This window comes from Vipera ursinii (assembly GCF_947247035.1).
Source record: "Vipera ursinii genome assembly, chromosome: 1".
Classification (NCBI taxonomy): Eukaryota; Metazoa; Chordata; class Lepidosauria; order Squamata; family Viperidae; genus Vipera; species Vipera ursinii.
In genome coordinates this window covers 353,385,310-353,409,338 of record NC_139512.1, presented here as the reverse complement: position 1 = coordinate 353,409,338, position 24,029 = coordinate 353,385,310, and the positions used below count along the sequence as shown (strand labels likewise).

The 24,029-nt window shown below is 44.6% G+C and overlaps 1 protein-coding gene across 1 annotated transcript in view; it reads right to left on the bottom strand.

Annotated features, from left to right (window-relative positions):
- BRIP1 (BRCA1 interacting DNA helicase 1) overlaps positions 1-22,606 on the bottom strand; it is a 114,471-nt gene extending 91,865 nt beyond the window's left edge. Inside the window, exons 1-6 of the mRNA XM_083379665.1 lie at positions 22,543-22,606; positions 20,556-20,676; positions 18,821-18,932; positions 17,254-17,439; positions 16,053-16,189; positions 13,946-14,071 (exon numbers count right to left, since the gene is read on the bottom strand). Coding sequence (XP_083235791.1) covers positions 13,946-14,071; positions 16,053-16,189; positions 17,254-17,439; positions 18,821-18,932; positions 20,556-20,648 — 654 coding nt within the window. The 5' untranslated portion in view covers positions 20,649-20,676; positions 22,543-22,606. The remainder of the gene's footprint in view (positions 1-13,945; positions 14,072-16,052; positions 16,190-17,253; positions 17,440-18,820; positions 18,933-20,555; positions 20,677-22,542) is intronic.
- Between the last annotated feature and the right edge of the window lie 1,423 nt (positions 22,607-24,029).

Below are 24,029 nucleotides of genomic sequence, written 5' to 3'. Positions count from 1 at the left end.
CCAGGAGAAAGCTGTTACACAGAGAACGGGCCACGATCGACAAAAGCCCTTTTTTGTGATCCCAGCAAATGTAAATCCCTAATAGATAGGACTACGGACTAGATTTTCCTGGCGAACAAAGTCAAAGGTGGACATGGCTAGGAAAAACCCTTTCTTACTTCCTTTTTTTTCTTGGAGAAATAAAACAAGGAGACAAAGAACAGTAGAAGATTTGTAGGGAAAAACAGTAATGTAGAAATCTCAACTAATCCACTCTTCTTGATCGTAAGATACTTTGAGTCACTATGAACATTGCAAAAGTAGCTTTTCTCATCTTTCAGTTGCTACTTAGAGCTTTCTGGATTTGGAAGTATACAAATGTAGGTAAATAAAACAAAAGTTGAAATAAACTCAAGGCTCTGTTTTCTATTTCGAATCCTCCTGGATTCGCGGCTCAGTTTTGAAGACTATATAGGAGCCGTGACCAGGGGGACCTTTGCCCAGGTTCGCCTGGTGCGCCAGTTGCGGCCCTACCTTGACCGAGATGCCCTACGCACAGTCACTCATGCGCTCGTGACCTCCCGATTGGACTACTGCAACGCTCTCTACATGGGGCTGCCTTTGAGGACCACCCGGAGGCTTCAGCTGGCGCAGAATGCAGCCGTGCGAGTCGTGATGGGGGTCTCCCGATACTCCCATGTAACACCTCTACTCCGCGAGCTGCATTGGCTTCCGGTTGCCCTCCGGGTGAGATTCAAGGTGCTGGTGATGACCCATAAAGCCCTTAATGGCTTGGGTCCGGGATATCTGAGGGAACACCTGCTGCCGGCATCAAGCTCCCTTCGTCCTGTGCGCTCCCCCACAGGGAGGGTCTTCTCAGGGTTGTTATTGTTATTAGTTGCGAAGTCGTGTCCGATTCAGGTTCTCAGGGTACCGCCGGTAAAAAATTGCCAGCGGACAATACCCAGGGGGAGGGCCTTCTTTGTGGGTGCGCCTGCCCTTTGGAACCAGCTGCCTGTAGAGCTTAGGACTGCCCCTGACCTCCGCTCATTCCGCCGGGACCTGAAGACCTGGCTCTTTGAGCTTTCTGGCCTGGACTGAGGGTATTAACTGGGGTTTTAATTGTTTTTTAATTAGGATTTTTATATTCAAGGTTTTAATATAATCATTTTAATTGTTTTAATTTTTGTAATTGTGGTATTGTTTTCTTTTTAAAAACCTTGCGAACTGCCCTGAGTCCTACGGGAGAAGGGCGGTATATAAGTCTAATAAACTAAACTAAACTAAACTAAACTATTTGCAGTAACAAGAGTGTTGAACTATTGGGAAAACTTGCCAATAATCCACCAATTCACTTTGGATTTCAAATATCAGTAAGATTTGCGAATAGAAACTGAAACTATATTTTTTGCTCCTTGAAAGCAGAAATAGTCTTCTCTTGCCAGTGGGCAATATTATTAATTTTTTAAGGAACGGTTTCTAATTCTGGAGCCCGTTCAGATAAAATATTGTGTATGTACAAATCTTCACACTGTGGTTTACCACTGCTATCTATATGTGCCCTAACCTGCCTTAGCAATCGTGGACTTGTCTTACCATTTTTCAGGAAACTGAGCAGGTTAATGATTTTTTTAAAAAAGGATTTGCATCTGAAAACCAACAGCAACCCCTGCTGGTCCTCAAAATTATTTGAAATGAAATTTCAAGCTTCATAAATTTGTTTCAGCCTACCAACACAATTCCTCTTCTGCGAGATACGCACAGCTTAATAAACAGCACAATTTATCTTTTTCATAGACTTCAAGATATAAAGCGTTAAGTTTGTAATGAAGTGAACATTCACCCAAAGAAGAAAAACGAAACAAAACACCAGATTATTGGTAGTCCTCGATTTACGGCGGCCACAATTGAGCCCAGAATTTCCATTGCTAAGCAAGGCAGTGCCTAAGTATCTTTTGCCCCACGTTACGAACTTTCTTGCCACAGTTTTTAAGTGAATCGCTGCGGTTGTTCAGTTAGTAACACGAAAGTTAAGTGAATCTGGCTTCTCTGTTGACTTGGCTTGTCAGAAGATCACAAAAGGTCATCACATGACCTTAGGGCACCACAACCGTCATAAATACGAGTCAGTCGCTAAGCAAGACAGCTGTTAAGTGAATTTTGCCCCATTTTTCGACGTCGCTTGCCACAGTTCTTAAGTGAATCACTGCAATTGTTAGTCACACGGTTGTAAACTGAACCTGGCTTCCCCATGGACTTTGGTAGAGGACAGGAAGGCCTGGAGGAACGTTGTCCATGGGGTCGCGATGGGTCGGACACGACTTCGCAACTAACAACAACAGGGAAGAGAGAAGGGAAGGGGAAAGTGTAAGGGAAAAGGGAAAAAAGAAAGGAAATGCGTTGACTTCCGAATGCCCTTCATGCAGTAGAATAAGATAATAGCGTCAAACCTCCACTTTTCCCTTTTACATTAGTAGTATAAATTAGCCACATAACTAGAACAACAAGCCTCTCTCATCGGTAAAACCCAAAATCAAAATTTCATTTTCTTTTCCCACCTCAAGCACCAAGTCCAGAAGCGATTTCCAAGTAGAAACAAAAGCAATTGTGTGTTTGTTTCTTTGTTTCTGCTTTAACCAAAGCAGTCGATTTAGCCATCTCTGCTAACTCCACCAACTTTTGCAGCCATTCGTCCATTGTGGGAATCCAAATGTCTTTCCTTTTTCATCCATAAAGTAAGCTTGCTGATGTCAACATAACATCAGAGTACCATTCATTTCCCCCCCCCCACCCACCCCAACTCTTTTTCCATTATATCCAAAAGAAAAGTTTCTGGTTTTTTCTTTATATTTTCTTTATTTATTATTTATTTATTTATTTATTTATTTAATTTGTATACCGCCCTTCTCCCGAAGGACTCAGGGTGGTGAACAGGGCAATACATAATAAAAACAGGATACAAAAATTAAAAATTATTAAAAGTAATTAAATAGCAATGCCCATAATAAATTAGTACAAATTAAAATTAAAACCAATTTATAAAACCCAACCCCAGCCTATCAGGCCAGGCCAGCTTGTTCAAAAAAGTGGGTTTTAAGATCACGCCGGAATGAGCGGAGGTCAGGCGCCATCCGGAGCTCGATCGGAAGATGGTTCCATAAATCCGGCGCGCCCACAGAGAACGCCCTCCCCCTGGGGGCCACCAGTCGGCATTCTTTGACCGGTGGCACCCTGAGGAGGCCCTCTCTGTGGGAGCGTACTGGGCGGAGGGAAGTTGCTGCCGCCCCCTTAGCTTCAGAAACCTTCCTCATATCCTAGGACAGAAGTCTCCAACCTTTTTGTTTTGGTGGCCCGGAAAGGGAGGCAAACACCGCTACGTGCGCACGCGATGAAATGGGCCGTGCATGTGTATGCGCAAAAATGACCCTTGCTCACGCATGCACAAATGGGCCGTGTGCGAGCGCATGTGCAGACGCAAAAGGCCACACGCGAGCACATGCACACGTGCAAACGGGGCTGTGCAGGCGCGAGTGCTGCAAATGAGGCAGCGCTAGCTAGCGCTGGTGGAACACTGTGGGCGCCACTAATGCCGGCGGGATGCTCGGGGCAGCGTTAGTAGTGCCAGTGGGACGCTCGGGGGCGGGGCAGCGCTAGTGCTGGTGGGATGCTTGGGGTGGGGTGGCGCTAGTGACGGTGGGATGCTCGGGGGCAGGCCCAGTGGCCAAGCGGCCACAGGTTGGGGACCCCTGTCCAAGGAAGTAATCACGATGTCAACGCTGCTAACATCGGATGTTCTTGCTTTGACACCGTATGGAGATGCAGCCCTTTTTTCTTTCCTATGCTTTACTCTTAGAATTAGATGATACTGGGGGAGGATGAGGAATGAGATGGGAGTTAGTTAGACATGACAACATGGTAATAGTGTGTGAATTCAGGAGCTTTTGGAATAAGAGATGATAAGAAATGGCGAGTTGGAGAACTGGAGGGGAGGTCTGCATTTCAAACTAATTGGAGAATGTGATTTTTGTTGTTGTTGTTAGCTGTGAAGTCGTGTCCGACCCATCGCGACCCCATGGACAACGTTCCTCCAGGCCTTCCTGTCCTCTACCATCTTCTGGAGTCCATTTAGGCTCACACCTACTGCTTCAGTGACTCCATCCAGCCACCTCCTTCTCTGTCGTCCCCTTCTTCTCTTGCCCTCAACCTTTCCCAGCATTAGGCTCTTCTCCAGTGAGTCCTTCCTTCTCATTAGGTGGCCAAAGGATTTTTTTTTAATCCCATTTATATCCCGCCCTTCTCCGAAGACTCAGGGTGGCTTACAATTTTAAGCACAAACCAATGTGCTTAGCAATAGCCTTCATTCTATGTATATGCCTGCTTATTAGGGCTTTCACACACACCCCAAGCGGCATTATTACAAAGTCCGCTTATTGCCCCCAACAATCTGGGTCCTCATTTTACCTACCTCGGAAGGATGGAAGGCTGAGTCAACCTTGAGCCTGGTGGGACTCGAACCTGCACTAACTGCAGGCAGCTGGTGTTACTTAAGGAGGCATTAGCCCACTGCTCCACCAAGAGTCTGACTTTCCACTTCAGGACCTGGCCTTCTAAAGAGCAGTCAGGGTTGATCTCCTCTAGGACTGACCGGTTTGATCGCCTTGCAGTCCAAGGGACTCGCAGGAGTCTTCTCCAGCAGCATAGTTCAAAGGCCTCGATTCTTTGGCGCTCGGCTTTTCTTATGGTCCAACTTTCACAGCCATACATTGCAACTGGGAAGACCATACAGGACGGAATTGTGCTTTGATAATCTGGGTTTAGGGGAGGGGAATTCAGATTTTGGCTTCGCCCATGTACGTACCGATGCCATGCAACTTGAATAAAGAATCTTTAAGGTAAACAACGCCTCGAAGTTCTTTGAAGAGTCTCATCTGTCGGAACCATGACACACTAGAACTGAAGAAGCCTCTTGGATGAGAAGCGAAATGTTTTCATGGGGGGAAAAAGTGATCTAGGACCGTTTCCCACATTTAGGACCACTGCAGCATTCCCATGGGTCACGTGACCAAAATTCACACGCGTGGCACATAATTCATAATTATGATAATTATACTGCCCCGGGGTCAGGTGATCCCCCTTTTGCGACCTTCTGATCACCCAAGTCAAAGGGAAAGCCAGATTCACTTAACAACCGTGTTGCTAATGTAACAACTGCTTTGATTCGCTTAACAACTACGGCAAGGTAGGTCGTAAAATGGGGCAAACCTCACTTAACAACTGTCTCGCTTAGCAACAAAAAAAATCTGGGCTCAGTTGCGGTCGTTAAGTCGAGGACGGCCTGTACATGAACCCCAAAACACTGCTTTGGGAATAGACGTGTCTTCTTGTCACCGTTGCCTGTCACAGCTCCAAACAGAGAAAACTTTTCCTACCATAAAAAGATTAGAAAAGCAGAGGTATCAACAAAGCATTGTGTGTGTGTGTGCTTTTCTGAGCTATGCAAAGATCTTGTCTAACTTTGGACATCTTGAAAGGGACCGTATCAGCAGGCTTATCGTGGCAAGACCCAAAGACAACCAAGAATAGAATCGAATATCTTTGCTGCCGTTGTGTATCCCACAACGAAATTGAGTCGTTAATTAAGATTTGGGGGAGGGGGCGATATTTCCTCCAAGATCATCGGTTCAATATAGGTAGTTTCCATCTTACAAACGTTTCTTTAGTGACCAAAGTTGCAACGGCACTGAAAGAAGCGACTTATGACCAATTTTCATTTATGATTATTGTAGCATCTCCACGATCGCATGATCAAAATTCGGACGTTTGAAAAACTGGCTCATATTTACGACGGTTGCAGCATCTGGGGGTCACGTGCTCCCCTTTTGCAACCCTCTCACAAGCAAAGTCAATGGGGAAGCCGGATTCACGTTAACAACAAACTTAGCAACTGCGGCGATTCGCTTAGCAACTGTGGCAAGGAAGGTCATACAATGGGGCAAAACTCAATGTGTCTTACTTAGCAACAGAAATCTGGGGCTCACTTGTGGTCGTATGCCAAGGACTATCTGTACCCAATGATTTCTCCTTTCAAAGGACCAAGCTTCCTGATTCAGCTGATTTTTTTTTTAAAAAAAGTTGCTTTTAATTTTTTTAAAAATGGGAAGACAGCATACTGCAAAACCAACCACTTGCCTTGGCTCTAATTTTAATTTCTAAGATTTCATGATTCCAGAAAAGGAGAATATTTGTAGCTCAGGGTTGAAATGAGGGGTCCTTGGTGCTCTCTGAGCTTGGATGTTTTCCAGACGTTTCATGACCCAACTAGGTAACATCATCAGTGCTAGAAGGGAGTGGGGTTTGGAGGAAGAGGAGGAGGAGGAGGACGACAACTATGGAGTCCTTGGTCTAATCTTAATCTTAAGATTTCATGATTCCAATAAAGAATATTTGTAGCTCAGGGTTGAAATAAGGAGTCCTTGATGCAGTCCTGAGCTTGGTGGTTTTCTTGCAGACGTTTCATGACCCAACTAGGTAACGTCATCAGTGCTCAATCAGTCTGCAAGAAAACCACCAAGCTCAAAGAACACCAAGGACCTCTGAGTTCATGACTGTGAGTGTCAGGACCCACCCCAAACCACGTCTTAGGAAGACAAAATTCTTGGAGTCAAATCTATTCCAAAAAGAATCTTTACTATGACATGCTTGGTTGTAGGAAAGGAGACAGGACTTAATATTATTCCACGAAGTAAACCCTTATAAAGAGTTCCCGGTTTAACCCCCCTTAACCCCATTTGGTCAGTCCCCCATCCTTTATCTCGTATCATCCCTCTGGTGGGAAAAAGGAACTTAGCACCCTTCATGTTTATTGCTGTCTTCCGTGACAAAAGCCAGATGCTAGCCCCCCCTTTTGTTTCCCCAGTTCAAAAGGCTTCTCCTTTCCTTTGAAATGCCTATTGCCGGTTCAATACACATCTATTCTCTTCTCTTCAGGAGATGGCAGAATCCATGGAATAATGTTTGAAACATTCCATTTATGAATATGATAAAAATGGATTCTGACAGTGAGAGCAGAGAGCCTCAAATAGATAATAAAACGCAGGAGGGGTGCTGAAAGGCACTACCTGCTTCGAAAGGGTGACCTAAAGATATAGGGATGGATGGGGAACAACAGGACTGAAATGTTCTTCCCTTTTGAGGACCACAGCAAGATGGAATGGCTCTGGGTGCGAGAGGGTGAACGGATTTCCAGAAGACATTGCAGACTCCAGGAACCATTTGTGCTTCAGTATGAGATGCAGACTACCCTAACCCATCCCCAACAGCCTGTCTGCCCGTCTCCAACAGGGAAGGGACCCAGGGCGGAAAACCACCTGCAGCCAAGAAGGCTCCCCACCCATTTGCACCACTCAGCTGACCCTGAGGACACAGACAAACCTCCAAGTGGCCTCAAGGACTCTCTAAAAGGAATGCAAATGACCAGCTGTCAGCAAGGAGTATAAATCCTTCCGTTCCCCACCGTCCAGTCAGAGCTGAAGAAGCCTCTCGAATGAGAAGAGAAACGTCTTCAAAGAAAAACAAGGAAGTCCAGTTGCTTCCTGGATGGAGAATTGGACCCAAACTGGTCCAAATTCAGTCACCTCTGGTCTTGGATGGGGTCCTAGATGCACTGGTTGGGGAAAAAAAGGTCACAAGAATTTAGATCTTCCAGTGGATGAATTAAACCACCATCCCAAAGGCCCAAGTCCTCGGGAGACACAATGTCAAGAAGATCTGGACCATTGAGGGGAGAGAGAGCTTCTGATCCCAGCCTGACCCTGAACAAAACCTCAAAAAGATTAAGATGGGGTGGTTAAGTAGGTCTAGGGTCACCAAACGGCTGGAAAGGTTTACTAGGGGATCAAGGGGCTTATTTGTGCACACAAACAGTCCCTTTTGGTTAATCTCCACGGATTAAAATGTTGAGTCTAGGAGCTTCTCAAAAAGCAAGAACATTAAAGAGCAGAGTCAATGAATGCCCAAAAAACCAACATTTGGGTCTGAATTAGCTACTCCGGGGTTCCAATCCGTGACCTTTGTAACCCCTGGAGTCTGATTCTCTTGAAATACGCTTTTTGCTCATTGTCTTTTTGTAATAAGTTTGTTGCTGATCTTCAGACTGTTTCTTAATGTTTCTGATGCTCTGTCGCTTGGTGGAATGGATTTCCACTGCTTCTGTAAAACAGCTCGTAAACTCTTATCCAAAATTGCCCACGCATTTTGCCAGCCTGAAGTGCCTTAGGAATTAAAAAAAAACCAAAAACACGCTTTTCAAACTTGGCAACTTTAAAACACGTGGACTTCAACTCCCAGAAATTACCCAGTCAGCTTTGCTGGGGGAGTTTGAAGTCTGTGTATCTTAAAATTGCCAAGTTTGAAAAACATTCCAATAAAACCTCAAGACCCCGAAACGTATTTTCTAAGAAATGGCTACCTAATTTCTTCTAGGGGTGCCACTGTTAACTATGGCAAAAGAAATCTCGAAGATTTTTTTAAAAAACAAAACAAAACACATAAACAATAAGAGGGCTGATTTAATTCCGCAAGGAGTAACGTATCGCTACAATTGCTGTCCATTCCTTGAGCTTCAAAGATATTTTAATATCTTTCTTTTCTGCTTAGACCAGGGGTGTCAAAACTGCCGGCCCGCGGGCCGGATGCGTCACGCGGAAGCCGCACCCACCCCATTGCCGGCAATGGCAAAACCGTCCCGATACGTTGCGCGACGTCACGTGACGTCGCGAGTTTGACATGTCTGGCTGAGATGGTAGCATTTTGGGGACATATTGTTATAATGTGTACAAAAATATGGAACCACAGCTGCCTGTTCTTCAGCTGGTGATGGCCTTCATACACATCAAGTTCTTTCCAAGAACCTCCTAGGACAATGATGGCGAACCTTTTAGAGACCGAGTGCCCAAATTGCAACCCAAAATCCACTTATGTGTCGTCAGGTGCCGGGTGGGCATGGTCCATTGGGTGGGCGGGACTGCGGTGGTAACGGCAGACTGGGTGGGACTAAAAAGTTCAATCAATTCCAACTTTGCGAGTTCTTTTTTTTTTCCCCACGAGAAGTTGAAATTGATTGATTGATTGAGCCTTTTTTTTCCCACACGGCGGAAGAGGCCTAAAGCAAAAAGGTTGTATAAAACCCAGCTGAAGGCCTAGGACTGGGGCAACAGTGAGCGTGCCCAGAGAGGGCTCTGCGTGCCACCTGTGGCACGGGTGCCATAGGTTCGCCACCACGGTCCTAGGAAGATGTAATATATCAGCATAGTATATGTTCAGATTCAAGTTAAAAATTAGGTCACCTGACACCCAGGAACTCTGGATGGTTTTACAAGGAAAAGAATGGAGGGGGATGAGAAACGGGGTGTGTGTGTGTCAGTCATCCATGCCAAAAGTCTGAGTGAAGAGCCACGTCTTCAGGGCCTTTTAAAATGGAGGTGCCCAACCTTTTGGGCACCAGGGACCGCTTCCGTGGAGAGAGGTTTTTCCGCGGACCGGAGGGGTCGTGGTTTTGTGTGCTCCCTGCATTCTTGCGGATGGGGCTTTTTTTGTTTATGCAGACCGGTTTCTGGCATGCCGCAGCCCGATACTAGTCCACAGACCGGGGGTTGGGGACCCCTGTTTTAAAATACAGGTAGTCCTTTTCAAATACAGGTTCGTAAGTTGTAACGGTCGTAAAGGATCTTACGGCTCTTTTGCAGCGATGAATAAGCAAACATTACGGTCGTTTAAGTGAAAGCTGGAGTCATTAAGCAAATGTCAAGGTCATTAAGTGAACCAAAGGCCCAAAAGAATGCAGAATGCAGCCACGCGAGTTGTAATGGGAATCTCCCAATACTCCCATGTAACACCTCTTCTCCGCGAGCTGCATTGGCTTCCAGTTGCCCGCCGGGTGAGATTCAAGGTGCTGGTGATGACCTATAAAGCCCTAAATGGCATGGGCCCGGATTATCTAAGGGAGCACCTGCTGCCAGCGTCAATTTCCCATCGTCCTGTGCGCTCCCACAGGGAGGGCCTCCTCAGGGTACCGACAGTCAAGGATTGCCGACGGGCGATCCATAGGGGGAGGGCGTTCTCTGTGGGCGCGCCTGCCCTATGGAATCAACTGCCAACGGAACTCCGGACTGCCCCCGACCTTCGTTCATTTCGCCGGGACCTAAAAACCTGGCTCTTTGAGCTATCTGGTCTGGACTGAGGGGTTTAATGTTTTTAAATTGTGATTTAATTTTTGTGGCTAGACTTAATTTAATTTATTTTAATTTATTTTAATTTTATATTGGATTGTTTTTAAATTTTGCCTTGTAAACCGCCCTGAGTCCTTGGGGAATAGGGCGGTATATAAACCGAATAAATAAATAATAAATAAATAAAAGCAAAAATGCCAGTTTTCATCAAGACTGCGGGATGGCGTACAGAACTGTAAATGCAGCCACCAAACCAAGCACCTGAATTTCGGTCATGTTACTGCAGAGGGGGGGGCTGACCTCTGGATTCAAGGTACTGGTAACGGTATTCAAGGTACTGGTAACGGTATTCAAAGCACTCCATGGCATGGGGCCGGAGTACCTCAGGGAACATCTGCTGCCGGCATCAAGCTCCCTGCGCCCTGTGCGTTCCCACAGAGGGCCTCCTCAGGGTGCCACCGATCAGAGAATGTCGATTGGTGGCCCCCAGGGGGAGATCCTTCTCTGTGGGCGCTCCGGAGCTGTGGAATCAGCTACCGGTAGAGCTCCGGACGGCGCCCGATCTTCGCTCCTTTCGTCGCGATCTCAAGACATTTCTGTTTTTACAAGCCGGCCTAGCCTGAGGGGGAGTGTTGGGGTTGTTTTATCTTTTGTTTTTTAATTTTTCTGGGGGTTTTTAGCGTTGTATTTATATTGTTTTTAACTAGGGCAATTGTTTAATCTTTTTTTTAATGTTTGTATTTGCTATTTTATTCTGCCCTGTGAACCGCCCTGAGTCCTCAGGGAGAAGGGCGGTATATAAATGTTATTAAATTAAATTAAATTAAATTAAATCTTCAAATCCATGCAACGAGAACCCCAAAGGTAGGTCTGTTGTAACTTCAAACAGTTGCTAAGTGACCAGTCATAAGTCAAGTACTACGTGTACTGGTAGAGTCTGTCAGAGTGTGCACAGTCTTATTGCGCAAGATAACCCAGGAGTAAACACAGTAAAGAGTGGTCTATATTAAACGGTGGTTTACCTTACACTATCTACAATATCGTACACCAGGAACAAATATACATACACGTGGTAATGCAGCAGGATCCAACAAACCAGTTACAGCAGGAAACGAGAAAGAGTGAGAGAGAGAGGGAGGGAGAGAGAGACTCCAGCAAAGTATCCCTTTTATACTCAGGCTCTTAAAGGGACACAGACCCTGCTGAGTCATTCCCATCATTGCATCATCTTACATTACATTACATCACATCAGCTGGTTACCTTTTAAATATTACCTTGACAGAGTCAGACCATTTGAATCTCAGAGCGCGTGCCTCCCCCATCATTCTAGAGGTCAGGTGTACTTCTCGAATTCTGACAGGTGGCACTGAGCTAGTTTTTTTTGGGGGGGGGGAAGGAGGGCAAGGGGGGGAACAAAAGGACTGTATCTCTCCCAGATGCTGCTTCAAGGTCACCCAGCATACCAGCTGCCTACTTTCCTGACCTTTACGAAAATAGCCCGCCTGACGGGAGGTAGCTAAGGGAGAGAAGTTTGACTAGGGGATTTTCTCAGTTCTGGCTATGCAATACCACAATGCACTTGACGTCTAATAAAATTATACTTTTTCTCAGCAAATGGCGCCAAGGATCGTTTCTACTTAGAGGTTGGTCTGACATAGTGATTTAGGCTAGAAAGTTGGAGACTTTAGACATGAAAGCCGGCCGGGTGACTCAAGGCTTGTCACTCTTTCTTAGCCCAACCCACCCTCACAGGGTTGTTGTTATGGGGAAAATCTGAGGACGAAGGTGTGATGGATACCCTGTTTCCCCCAAAATAAGACCTAACCGGAAAATAAGCCCTAATACGTCTTTTGGAGCAAAAATTAATATAAGACCCAGTCTTATTTTCAGGGAAATACAGGTATGTTTGCTGCCTTGAGCTCTTTGTAAAAACAATAAAGGCGGGATATAAATGACAAAATAAATAAATAAAAACCCAGAATTGCTAGCCCCACAAAGAGCCTAAACTTGTCATCCTGCACAAATGCAGAGGCACAAATGTTCCAGGCATTCCATTTTTCATCTCAGCCTCCCACAAAGTAATGTCATCAATACATCAAATCTGATGCCCACTGTTAATGGGAGATGTGTCTAAAACTCCATCTTTTAAACAACCACGCACGTACATCCCTACAGCAATAGGAGCTGCTCCAGGCTCAGTTTGTGAAAACATTTCCACCCTTTCAAAAAGATAAAAGAGATGAAGGAAAGTACAAATATCTGACTCAGAGGAACAGGAGCAAGAGAGTAGGGAGAAGGAAACAAAAGTATGCCAGGCTGAACACAGCCAAAAGCTCATCTTGGTTTTAAAGCACTACAGATAGTCCTTGACTAAGGACCACAATACAGCCCAAATTTTCTGTTGCTAAGCGAGACTGTGGTTAAGTGAATTTTGCCCCACTTTACGACTCTTCTGGCCATAGTTGTGAATCATTCCAATTGTTCAGTTAGTAACCAGGATTTTAAGTGAACCTGGATTCCCCTTTGACTTTGCTTGCCATAAGGTCACAAAAAAAAACACACAATCATATGACCCCCTGGGAGAGTGTGAACGTCATAAATCTGAGTCATTTGCCAAGCATCTGAATTTTGGTCACACACCATGGGGATGCTGCAATGGTTTGTTAAGTGTGAAAAGTCACCTTCGGCAGCGTAACTTTGAACGGTCACTAAACAAACTGTTGTAAGTGGAGGACTATCTGTAGTCTTCAATTTACCACTGTACCGGAGCCTTAGTAAGTCATGATGGCTATAAAGGGGTCATCCACATAAGCGACCTGATTTTATGATCATTTTTGCAGCAGTTGTGAAATGAATGCTACGGTCATTAAGCAGAGCCCTTGTTTGCTCTGGGGCGTTTTTGCCAAAAACCAGAAGCGAAGGTCACTTTGGATTAGCAAGATGGGCAGCATATAAATTTAATAAATAAATAAATAAAAAATAAAAATCTGTCTGAGGGAGATGGGTAGTTGGTTACGCAACACACACAAAAATCAATCAATCAATCCATCCATCACCCGAAATGTGATCATGTGATGGGAGAGGCATCGTAACTTTGGGGAATCCGTCATAACTTGAATAGTCGTAAGTCAAGAACAGTGGTGGGATTCAGCCGGTTTCCACCGGTTCAGTAGAACCGGTAGCTAATTTTTTGTTGACTTTGTCACACCAGCTGATGCCCTAGCCCAGGGGTCGGCAACCTCGGCTCTTTTATGACTCGTGGACTTCAACTCCTAGAATTCCTGAGCCAGCTATGCTGGCTCAGGAGTTCTGGGAGTTGAAGTCCACGAGTCATAAAAGAGCCGAGGTTGCCGACCCCTGCCCTAGCCCTTTTTCACAAGGCCCAGAACGGACCGCTGGAACACCACTTCCAGAAGTCCATTCTGATCCGGGGGAGGCCTCCCAGGCCCAGAACAGCCCACTGGAAGTGGCATCCACGCACTTCCGGTGGGCCGTTCTAGGCCTGGGAGGCCTCCCCGGCTCAGAATGGACTTCCGGAAGTGGCAGCCACGCAGAGAGCAAGTTGTCCAGGTATTTGAATCCCACCACTACCTGTAACTAGAATAGGAGGCAAAATCCAAGCAATCTTTTCTCACAGCTGAACTCTGAGCTCTTCCAAACCAATCCAATCCATCTTTCTCTCTTTTAAAAAAAAAGAAAAGAAAGAAAAGAAAAAAAATCTTAGTATTACTGTACTTACGGTTTTAAGTGAGGAAGGATCCGTTTTTCCAGGAGTCACAGTCAATTCCCCATTTTTCCGCTGTTCGTGAACTTCCAAAGCATCCACCAGCTGGGTTCCTTTGGCCAGCCGATATCGTTTTCTCGCCTACAAGCCATGCAAACATGCCTTTGAATTCAGAAGGCTAAAAGTCTACAAATCAATGTGTTTTTCCCCCCTCCCCAGATAAAGTGTTTTTTGTAATAAAAACAAGTTGTTAGAAGGAGAAACAGCAACAGAGGGCTAGGAGAATTGAAGAGATGAAGTTATTGTTGTTGTTATTAACCTATGGTGTTCTTACAGTAGCCAGGGGATCCCAATGCAATTGCAGAATAGTAGTTTGGCTGCCAATTAACCACAGCGAACACACTCAACGTGCCACGGGACGACGCACCACAGAGCCAGATTTACCCTAATATCGAAGAAACGGTGGAACAGAATCGCTAAAGAAAGGACGCCAAAGGAGGGACGAAATGAAACACGAATGACAAAAATGAAAACAATTTATTTAAAATAATTAAATTGAATTCTTGAACTGCCCCGCAGCGAGCTGTCCTGCAGCAAAGTTGACCGTGGTGACTTGACCGTCGAGTTATCCCATTCTGGCCGTTCTAGGAAACGTTTGTGCGCTTCCCAAGGTGCGCCACAGGAGGGTGAACTGGCTTCACACCAGAAAGAGAGACAAGCAGATCTTCCTGCATCGGCACCCAAGGTCCCCTGCCTTCCCTGGAGCCAGCTTGTAAAACAGGCACCGCAACCGGGAAGGTTCCGAGCTGGCAAGAATCCGACTGCCTGCACAGAGCACCGAGCTGTCTCCCCACTGAAGTGGTGCCTATTTATCTACTCGCAGAGAACACGCTTTCAAACTGTTAGGTGGTACAGACGCTGAGGCAAGGGATGGGAGCTCACCCTGCCACACAGTGCTAGGACTCAAACCGCTGGAGCAGAAACCGTCTCCAACGTCATTCAGCCGCTGAGCCACCGTGCCTCAAGAGATGATGTCCTTGCAAAAAGCACAACGGCCACTGGGAAAAAGGTGTCTTTTTGCCCCAAATAGCACATTGCAGGCTGTGGCATGGAGAGAAAAATCTTCCCTGAAGAGGAAGAGGTTGAAAAGCTGGCACAATGGGAGATGTTCTTCACTGCAACGCACTCCAGAGTTGTTTTGTATTTATAACCAGCATTTGTAACCAGATTGTTAAACGAATCGTGGAGAGTCAGTAACTGTGAGAGGGACCTTGGAGTCCTAGTGGACAATCACTTGACCATGAGCCAGACGTGTTGCAGCTGCAGCCAAAAAAGCTAATACAATCCCGGGTTGTATAAACAGACGCATAGAATCAAGATCACACGAGGTATTAGTACCGCTTTGTAAAGCCCTAGTAAGACCACACCTGGAATACTGCAGCCAATTTTGGTCACCATATCACAAAAAAGATGTTGAGAGTTTGGAAAAAATTCAGAGAAGAGCAACTAAGATGATCCAAGGCCTGGAGACTAAAACATACGAAGAACAGCTGCGGGACTTGGGTATAGGCAGTTTAAAGAAAAGAAGAAATATGGGAGACATGATAGCAGTGTTCCAGTATCTGAGGGTTTGCCACAAGGAAGAGGGGGGTCAGGTTATTCTCCAAAGCAACAGAGGGCAGGACGAGAAACAATGGTTGGAAACTGATCAAAGAGAGAAGCAACCTGGAATTAAGGAGAAACTTCCTGACAGTGAGGACAATCAACCAGTGGAACAGCTTACCCCCAGAAATCGTAGGCACCCCATCACTGGAGATCTTTAAGAAAAGACTAGACAATGACCTGTCTGAGATGGTACAGGTTCTCTTGCTTAAGAAGGGGGCTGGACTAGAAGACCTCCAAGGTCCCTTCCAGCTCTATTCTTTATAAACACCCTGGGACACTGCATCATAAATATGAAACAGTTGCTAAGTGGCTACATTTTGATCACGTGACCACGGGCATGCTGCAACGGTCATGTGAAAAACAGCCAGAGGCCACTTGCTTTAGTGGCACTGTAAGTCCGAACGCTCGCTAAACTAATGGTCGCAAGACGAGGACTGCCTGTATACATTTTGCCAACCTGGTCCTCTGTTTCGAGCGAACGAAGAATCCTCTTCCTTTCTACTTTGAAATCATTGTCACTGTCATCTTCTTCATGGAATGAGGCTTGCTGTTTGGCGGACAGTTTTGAAGCCAACGTAGTTCGTGAGAGGTTTTCTGCAATGATAATACATCAAAGGGAGCCAGTGAAACCGAAAACAATTTTTATAAACATCCTAATTCAACAGAAAAACGTAACCCGGCAGATAAGAAGGAAATAAAAATGGAGAACTTGTTGAGACCCTAGGAAAAAGGGCAGTGCAGAGGAACAAAGACGATGAGGGGACTGGAAGCTAAAACGTATGAAGAACGGTTGCAGGAATTGGGGATGTCTAGTCTAAGGAAGGTATGCGGTGGCTCAGTGGGTTAGGACGCTGAGCTTGTCGATCAGAAGGTTGGCAATTTGGCGGGTCGAATCCCGAGTGCTTTCAACATGTACTGCCCTGTTCACCGCCCTGAGTCCTTCGGGAGAAGGGCGGTATACAAATAAAATTAATAAATAATAAATAAAAATTAATAAATAATAACAGAGTGAGCGCCTGTTACTCGTCCTAGCAGTTCAAAAGCACATAAAAATGCAAGTAGAAAAATAGGGACCACTACGGTGGGAAAGTAACAGCGCTCTGTGCGCCTCTGGCATCTAGTCATGCCGGCCACATGACCACGGAGACATCCTTGGACAAGCGCTGGCTCTTCGGCTTTGAAACGGAGATGAGCACCGGCCCCTAGAGTCGGAAACGACTAGCACGCATGTGCGGGGGAACCTTTACCTTTTAGTCTAAGGAAGAAAAAGAAGAACTAGGGGTGACATAATAGCAGTGTTCCAATACTTCAGGGGCTACCACAAAGAGGGTGTGTGTGTGTGTGTCAACCTTTTCTCCAAAGCAGCTGAAGGCAGAACTAGAAGCAACGGATGAAACTAATCAAGGAGAGAAGCAACCTGGAACTAAGGAGAAACTTTCTGAACAATCAACCAGAAGAACAGCTTGCCTCCAGAAGTTGTGAAGCTACATCACTGGAGGCTTTTAAGAAGGGACTGAACAGGCACTTGTCTGAAACGGGGTAAGGTCTCCTGCCTGAGCAGAGGGTTGGACTAGAAGACCTCCAAGGTCCCTTCCAACTCTATTACTCTGTTATAAATGAGGGTGGTGCCCTTAAAAGCCCATTAGATAAGACAATACCTTTTTGAGATGAGCTGCTTCCACTGCCTGGTGAGGCCTCTGTTGCACTGTTGGGGAAGAAAGATGTGCTTTGGCTGCCTCTTTGTGGATCCTGACCGGACGATTTAGCATGGCACGGGCAGTGGCACCGTTGCAAAGCCTCTGTCTTCTTGCATTCTTTTGAGCATAAGTCATCCAGCGGTTTACCTAAAGAGCAGGCAAGTTTTTTTTAAAAAAAAATAAATACAGGTAATTCTTGACTTACAAGCATTTGCTTAATGACCATTCAAATTACAACGGGCTTGAAAAACGTGGACTTGTGACAGTTTTTTCACACCTACAACTGCTGTAGCGTCCCCAAGATCACATGATCAAAATTTGGGCACTTGGCCAATCAGCCTGTGTTTACGATGGTTGCAGCATCCAAGGAACACATGAGCCCCAACTGTAACATTCCCAGCCAGCTTCCGACAAGCAAAGTCAATGGGGTAAGCAAGGTTTACTTAAGAACCGTGTGATTTACTTAACTGCAGTGATTCGCTTAACAGCTGCGGCAAAAAGAGGGCATAAAAACAGGCACAACTGCTGGCACGTTGAAAGCTCTTCCCCCCCCCCACACCACCTTTTAATCAATTTTTAACAACCCTTGCCTCGTTTAAATTTTATATACTGTTTTTATGCTTTTAATATTTTATTCTGTGAGGGAGATAGAACCGTTCTTAAATAAGCTAGCTAGCTAGCTATATACACGGTTAGATAGATAATGAATATATGGATGGATAGATGATACAAACTGGATAGATAGATAGATAGATAGATAGATAGATAGATAGATAGATAGATAGATAGATAGATAGATAGATATAGAGACAGACAGACAGAAAGATACATGGATGGATAGCTAGATAATAAATAATGAATAGATAGATGATAGATAGATAGATAGATAGATAGATAGATAGATAGATAGATAGATAGATAGACAGACAGACAGACAGATAATGGATAGGGATGGATGGATAGATAATATATGGAGGGATAGATAATGAATATATAGATAGATGAAAGAAAATGGATAGAGATAGAGATAGATAGATAGATAGATAGATAGATAGATAGATAGATAGATAGATAGATAGATAGATAATGGATAGGGATGGATGGATAGATAATATATGGAGGGATAGATAATGAATATATAGATAGATGATAGAAAATGGATAGAGATAGAGATAGATAGATAGATAGATAGATAGATAGATAGATAGATAGACAGACAGACAGACAGATAATGAATAGGGATGGATGGATAGATAATATATGGAGGGATAGATAATGAATATATAGATAGATGAAAGAAAATGGAGAGAGAGAGAGAGAGAGAGAGAGAGAGAGAGAGAGAGAGAGAGAGATAATGGATAGAGATGGATGGATAGATAATGGAGAGAGAGATAATGGATAGGGATGGATGGATACATATAGATGGATGGATGGATGTTTATGGATAAACAGACAGACATATTAGCAGGGGAAATGAAGCCAACAGCAGAGTCTTGATGAGCTCAAGCTGGCCCACCCGAGGCCTCACCATAGAGGGACTGCTGCCAGGCCAGCGCAGAGCAGAGCAGCGCCAAGCTCTTTCCACTTCCAGTGGGACTCTCCAGCAGGCAGTGTTGCTCGGAGCTCAGCCCTTTCACAATCTGCAAAGGAGGATATGAATTTTTGCCAGCACGGAAAACAAGCTGCTGCCTTTTTTTTTGCGCACGCTGTAAGACGGCAACTAACAAAACCCTGAAGATCTGATTTACCCGTTGCTTTCAAACTGTTTCCCTAATTTCATTCATTGCAGAACTGAATTTGAAGAATAACATAGGTGGCCGTCCCATCTACTTTAAAACATGGAATTTCAGTGGAAAAAGCAATTTCTACTCAGGGAGAAATGTTGGATCCTGACTCCCCAATATCAAAAACTTTTTCATTTCTGATGTGAACAGCCTGCATCATCCTGGGATCATGGGCTCATCATATGTAACTTTCCCAGCCAGCTTCCAACCAATAAAGTAATGAAGGAAGCCAGATTTGCTTAACAGTCACGCGATTCATTTAACAACTGCTGTGATTCACTTAACAACATTGATTGTGCTTAGATTGTAAGCCGCCCTGAGTCTTCGGAGAAGGGCGGGATATAAATGGGATTAAAAATTTTAAAAAAAATAAACCATGGCAAAAAAAGGTCACAAAATGGGGCTAGTAATTTTCACCGTGATTTAAAAGTCTTGAATTTAATCCTGCTGCTTTTTTAAAAAAAAAAACACCAAGCAAAGATTTTAAAAGTTGAAAGACAAAAAAAATTCAAGGAAGCTGGAGAAAATCCTGGTTTGCAACTAACTATAAAGTGGTGATTCTCAATCTTGGCCATTTTTAAAAGTGTGGACTGCAGCTCCTAGAATTCCCCATCCAGCAGGCTGGCCGGCTGCATGCATCTAACAATTCAATCAATCAGAATAGAGAGGCGACCTTAGAGGTCTTCTAGTCCAACCCCCTTCTCTAGCAGGAGACCCTATACCCTTTCAGATAGACAACAGTCCAGTTTTTTCTTAAAAAGCTCCAGTGATGGAGAACCCACAAGTACCAACAGGCTGAAAAACAGCTTTCATCCGTGGGCTGTTAGGCTTTTGAATGGGACATAATCTCTGTGAACTTATGCAGAATTGACTTGGGAGGCCGGTGTGTGGTGTAGTTGGTTCACATGGTGTGGTAGGATGGAGGGTTTGTTGTCACTGTGTGTTGGGGGGAGGGAGCATGGGGAGAGGCTCAGCTAATCTCAATGTACACATGTTGTACTTTGACAATAAAGGTTTATTATTTATTACTATTATTATTAACCCACAACTTCTGGAGGCAAGCTGTTCCACTGGTTAACTGTTCTCACTGTTAGGAAGTTTCTCCTTAATTCCAGGTTGCTTCTCTCCTTGGATTAATTTCCATCCATGGCTTCTTGTCCTGTCTTCTGGTGCTTTGGAAAATAAGTTGAACCCCTCTTCTTTGTGGCAGCCCTTCAAATACTGGAATATTGCTATCATGTCCCCCCTCCCCAGTCCTTCCTTTCTCTAGACTAGCCATACCCCATTCCTGCAACCGTTCTTCATATGCTTTAGTCTCCAGGCCTTTAATCGTCTTAGTTGCTCTTCTATGCACTTTTTTTTTTCAAATTCTGGGAGTTGAAGTCCACCTGTAAGTTACCAAGGTTAAGAAACATTGCTCCAGAGGCTTAAGCACAACTTTACAATCACTCTTGTAAAATCACTGCTTTACAGACTTACTGCATTCATCATAGCAAGTTGTGATGGATAAGCCTTACACGGGAAGATAATTTTTACTCCACCAATGGTATATTCTGATGTTCGTAATGCCATAATCACAATGACTTTTCAGGACATCCACCTTCAAGAAAAAAAGAAGCAGTGTTTTAAATTAGAAGCCTGTGAATTTCAATCCCACCTCAGAGTTGAAAGTCTGCCGGATGACTTTGGCCAATCACCAGGAGGCTGTGAGTTCTAGTCCTGCCTTAACCATGAGAGCTGTTTGGGTGACCTTGGGCCAATCAGCAGGAGACTGAGATTTCTAGCCCCGCCTTAGACATGAAAACCTTGGTCCAATCACTGGGAGGCAGTGAGTTCTAGTCCTGTCTTAGTCATGACAGTTGGATGGGTGACCTTGGGCCGATCACCAGGAGATTGAGAGTTCTAGACCTGTTTTAGCCATGAATCCAGCTGGGTGACTTTGGGCCAGTCCCTCTCTCTCAGTCCAACTCAACAACTAGGGTTGTTGTTGTGATAAAAATAGGAGGAAGATCTGTTGGGTATGTTTGCCACCTGGAGTTACTTGAAGGCGTGATACAAACAAACAAATAAATATAAAATAAAATAATTTCTCAACTGAGAATTTGAAAATCCCTAATAGAAGAAAGGCTAGTTCAAACCATCTCTACATCGCTAATAAGAAAGCTCCCAGAGCTTTGATTTGTGAAGTCACAAGGAGTCAAGCTATTATCTTCGTGCTGCAGTAATTTGCCCAGTGAAAAACTGTCCTAAGACTTTCTTCAGTGCCATTGTAACTTCAAATGGTCACGAAATGAATCGTTATAAGTCGAGGATTATCTGCATAGAAATGGTATTTCTTGCAGACCTTCCAATGCACTGTTGTTGCTAATTTGCCGTGCTGGTATTTGCAATCAGTCTATGCAATGTTTCTCACACACGCAGCCGGATGCTTAGACTGGATCTGGCAATTTTATCCATCTCTCCGAGTCCTTCCCAAGGACCCAGGATAGACAGATGTGGATATTCAATGGCATTAAAAGTATCATTCCTACTATTATAATCTATCTATCTATCTATCTATCTATCTAAGGTATACTATCTATTGTATACTATATTTTATTTATCTAATGAGATAAATTTATACACACACACACATAACTAGATTTTATCTCATTTGATAAAATATAATAGTAATAGTATTCATAGTAATAATAGTTTTAATATCGTGTGTGTGTGTGAGTGTTTTCGTAGATTTTCATGGGTACAGGTATGTTATGTAGGTCTTGGCGTATTCAGGTCTTTTCCCATGTAAGATTGACAGTGTCTTGGCGACGTTTTGACGAGGTCTCACTCATCATCTTCAGGCTGGTGTCTTCGGCTTCGTCCTTTTGCACAAGCACAAAGCCGAAGACACCAGCCTAAAGATGACAAGTGGGACCTCATCGAAACGTCGCCAAGACACTATCAATCTTACACGGGAAAAGACCCGAATACGCCAAGACCTACACACACACACACACACACACGTATATATATATCGATTTGAATATAATTGAACCGATTATGGAAAATTAAAATTAAATAACTAATGGAGGTTAGGAATAACTTTAGGAATTTTAGGAATAATTTTTTAAAAAATGAATTGATGCACGAAAAAAGCAAGCTTTACTTGCGCGATGGGGGTTCTTTCCAATAGCCCCCCCCCCCGAAAAAAAGACTTTTTGACTCACTAAAGGCTGATGGGGGCATTTTATTTTCTCCGCTAAGCCCCACTTTTCGATCCTTCAAAAATCCTTTTATATCAGAGAAACAGAAAGGCACAAAAACCGAACGTGCTTTAAAAACAAATCACCCCCCCCTCTTCGGAATGGAAGAGTCGAAAGGTCCTGTACTCCTCCCCCGCCAACCACCCGCTTTTTGGACTCGTCTAAAACGCGCAGGAACCAATACGCGCCCTTCTCTTCCCAGCGCGCGCAAGAAGAGTTACCTCAGGATTTCAAGCGCTTCTTCACTCGCTTTTTCCGACTTCGAACCTTCCTTCCCGCTTCGGCTGCGCCCGCCGCCTTCCTGCCTTTCTGCCAATCAGCGGTGAGCTGGAAGCGCCAACGAGAGCCGTTCGATAGCGCGGCTTCCGGTGTCCTTCGGTTGCTTAGATACCTCGCGGCCTAATTCTCCCGGCCTTCCTTTCGGGGACAGATTGGTCGTCTTCTGTTGAGACGGCGTGAATTCCGCCGGCTGATCCAAGAATTTGAGGAATTTACATTCAGTTGGCTGCGAGGAAGACCCCTGACGCCATACCATGAAGGGTCTTTCGAACTGGTGGAGGCCTTGATCTCTTGACACTGACTCTATAGCGCCTCATGATTTTTGAGTGCGCAAGATGGGCAGTGGATTATGGGAAGAAGGTTAAAATGCGATTACAGTGTGGACTTCCATTCCCAGAATTCCCCAGCCAGCCTGCTTTAAGATGGACTTCCACTCCCAGAATTCCCCAGCCAGTTTGCTTTAAGATGGGTGGACTTCAACTCCCAGAATTCCCCAGCCAGCCATGGTTTAAGATGGCTGGATTTCAACTCCCAGAATTCCCCAGCCAGCCATGGTTTAAGATGGGTGGACTTCAACTCCCAGAATTCCCTGGCCAGCCATGGTTTAAGATGGATAGACTTCAATTCCCAGAACTCCCCAGCCATCAATAAACATTGATTTATTCTACCGCCCTGGCTTGCTCTTTGTCTTAAAAGAGTGTAATCAGAGGTCCTTCTGCCTTTTTTCCCCAAACACCTTGTGCTCTCTGACTATCCATTGTAGGAAGAATCCAGAGAAATATTTTGGAGGATATTAAAAAGGCAGAATATATTTCCACAAAGGAATAATGGAGAAGATCTAAAAAAAGACAGAAACCAGCCCCAGCCCCTCTCCCCCAAGCAGAAACTAGGCAGAGGCCAGCTTTTAGAAATGCAAATTCAATAATCCATTCAGGAAGGTTGGAGCCAGGAAGCTAGAAATTAAGAAGACAAAGACCCCTAAAATCTACTTGCTCCCACCCAAACTCTAAGGACAGGAAGCATAATAGGATTAACCCACCAATACCAAAAGGGCACACTCAGACTCAGGTCAAAGGACATGACACAGGAAATACAAAGCCTCAAACAGGAACAGGAAACCACCTCAAAAGCCCCAGAAGGTATAAAAACTCACCACTCCCTGGTGCATGTGGTCAGTTTTTTCCAGAGCCATCTTTCTGTCTGGCTCTCTTCTTCAATAAAATGCAACCTTCTTTCAAAAGCAGTCTCCATTTTGATTATTCCCGACTTGGACTGGACCCTGATGACCCTAACTGGAAGATTTTTCCTTTTAACAGTATTTATTTTATTTTATTTTATTTTAATTCCATTTATATCCCGCCCTTCTCCGAAGACTCAGGGCGGCTTACAAGCTTAGCAGTAGCCTTCATTCTATGTATATGCCTGCTTA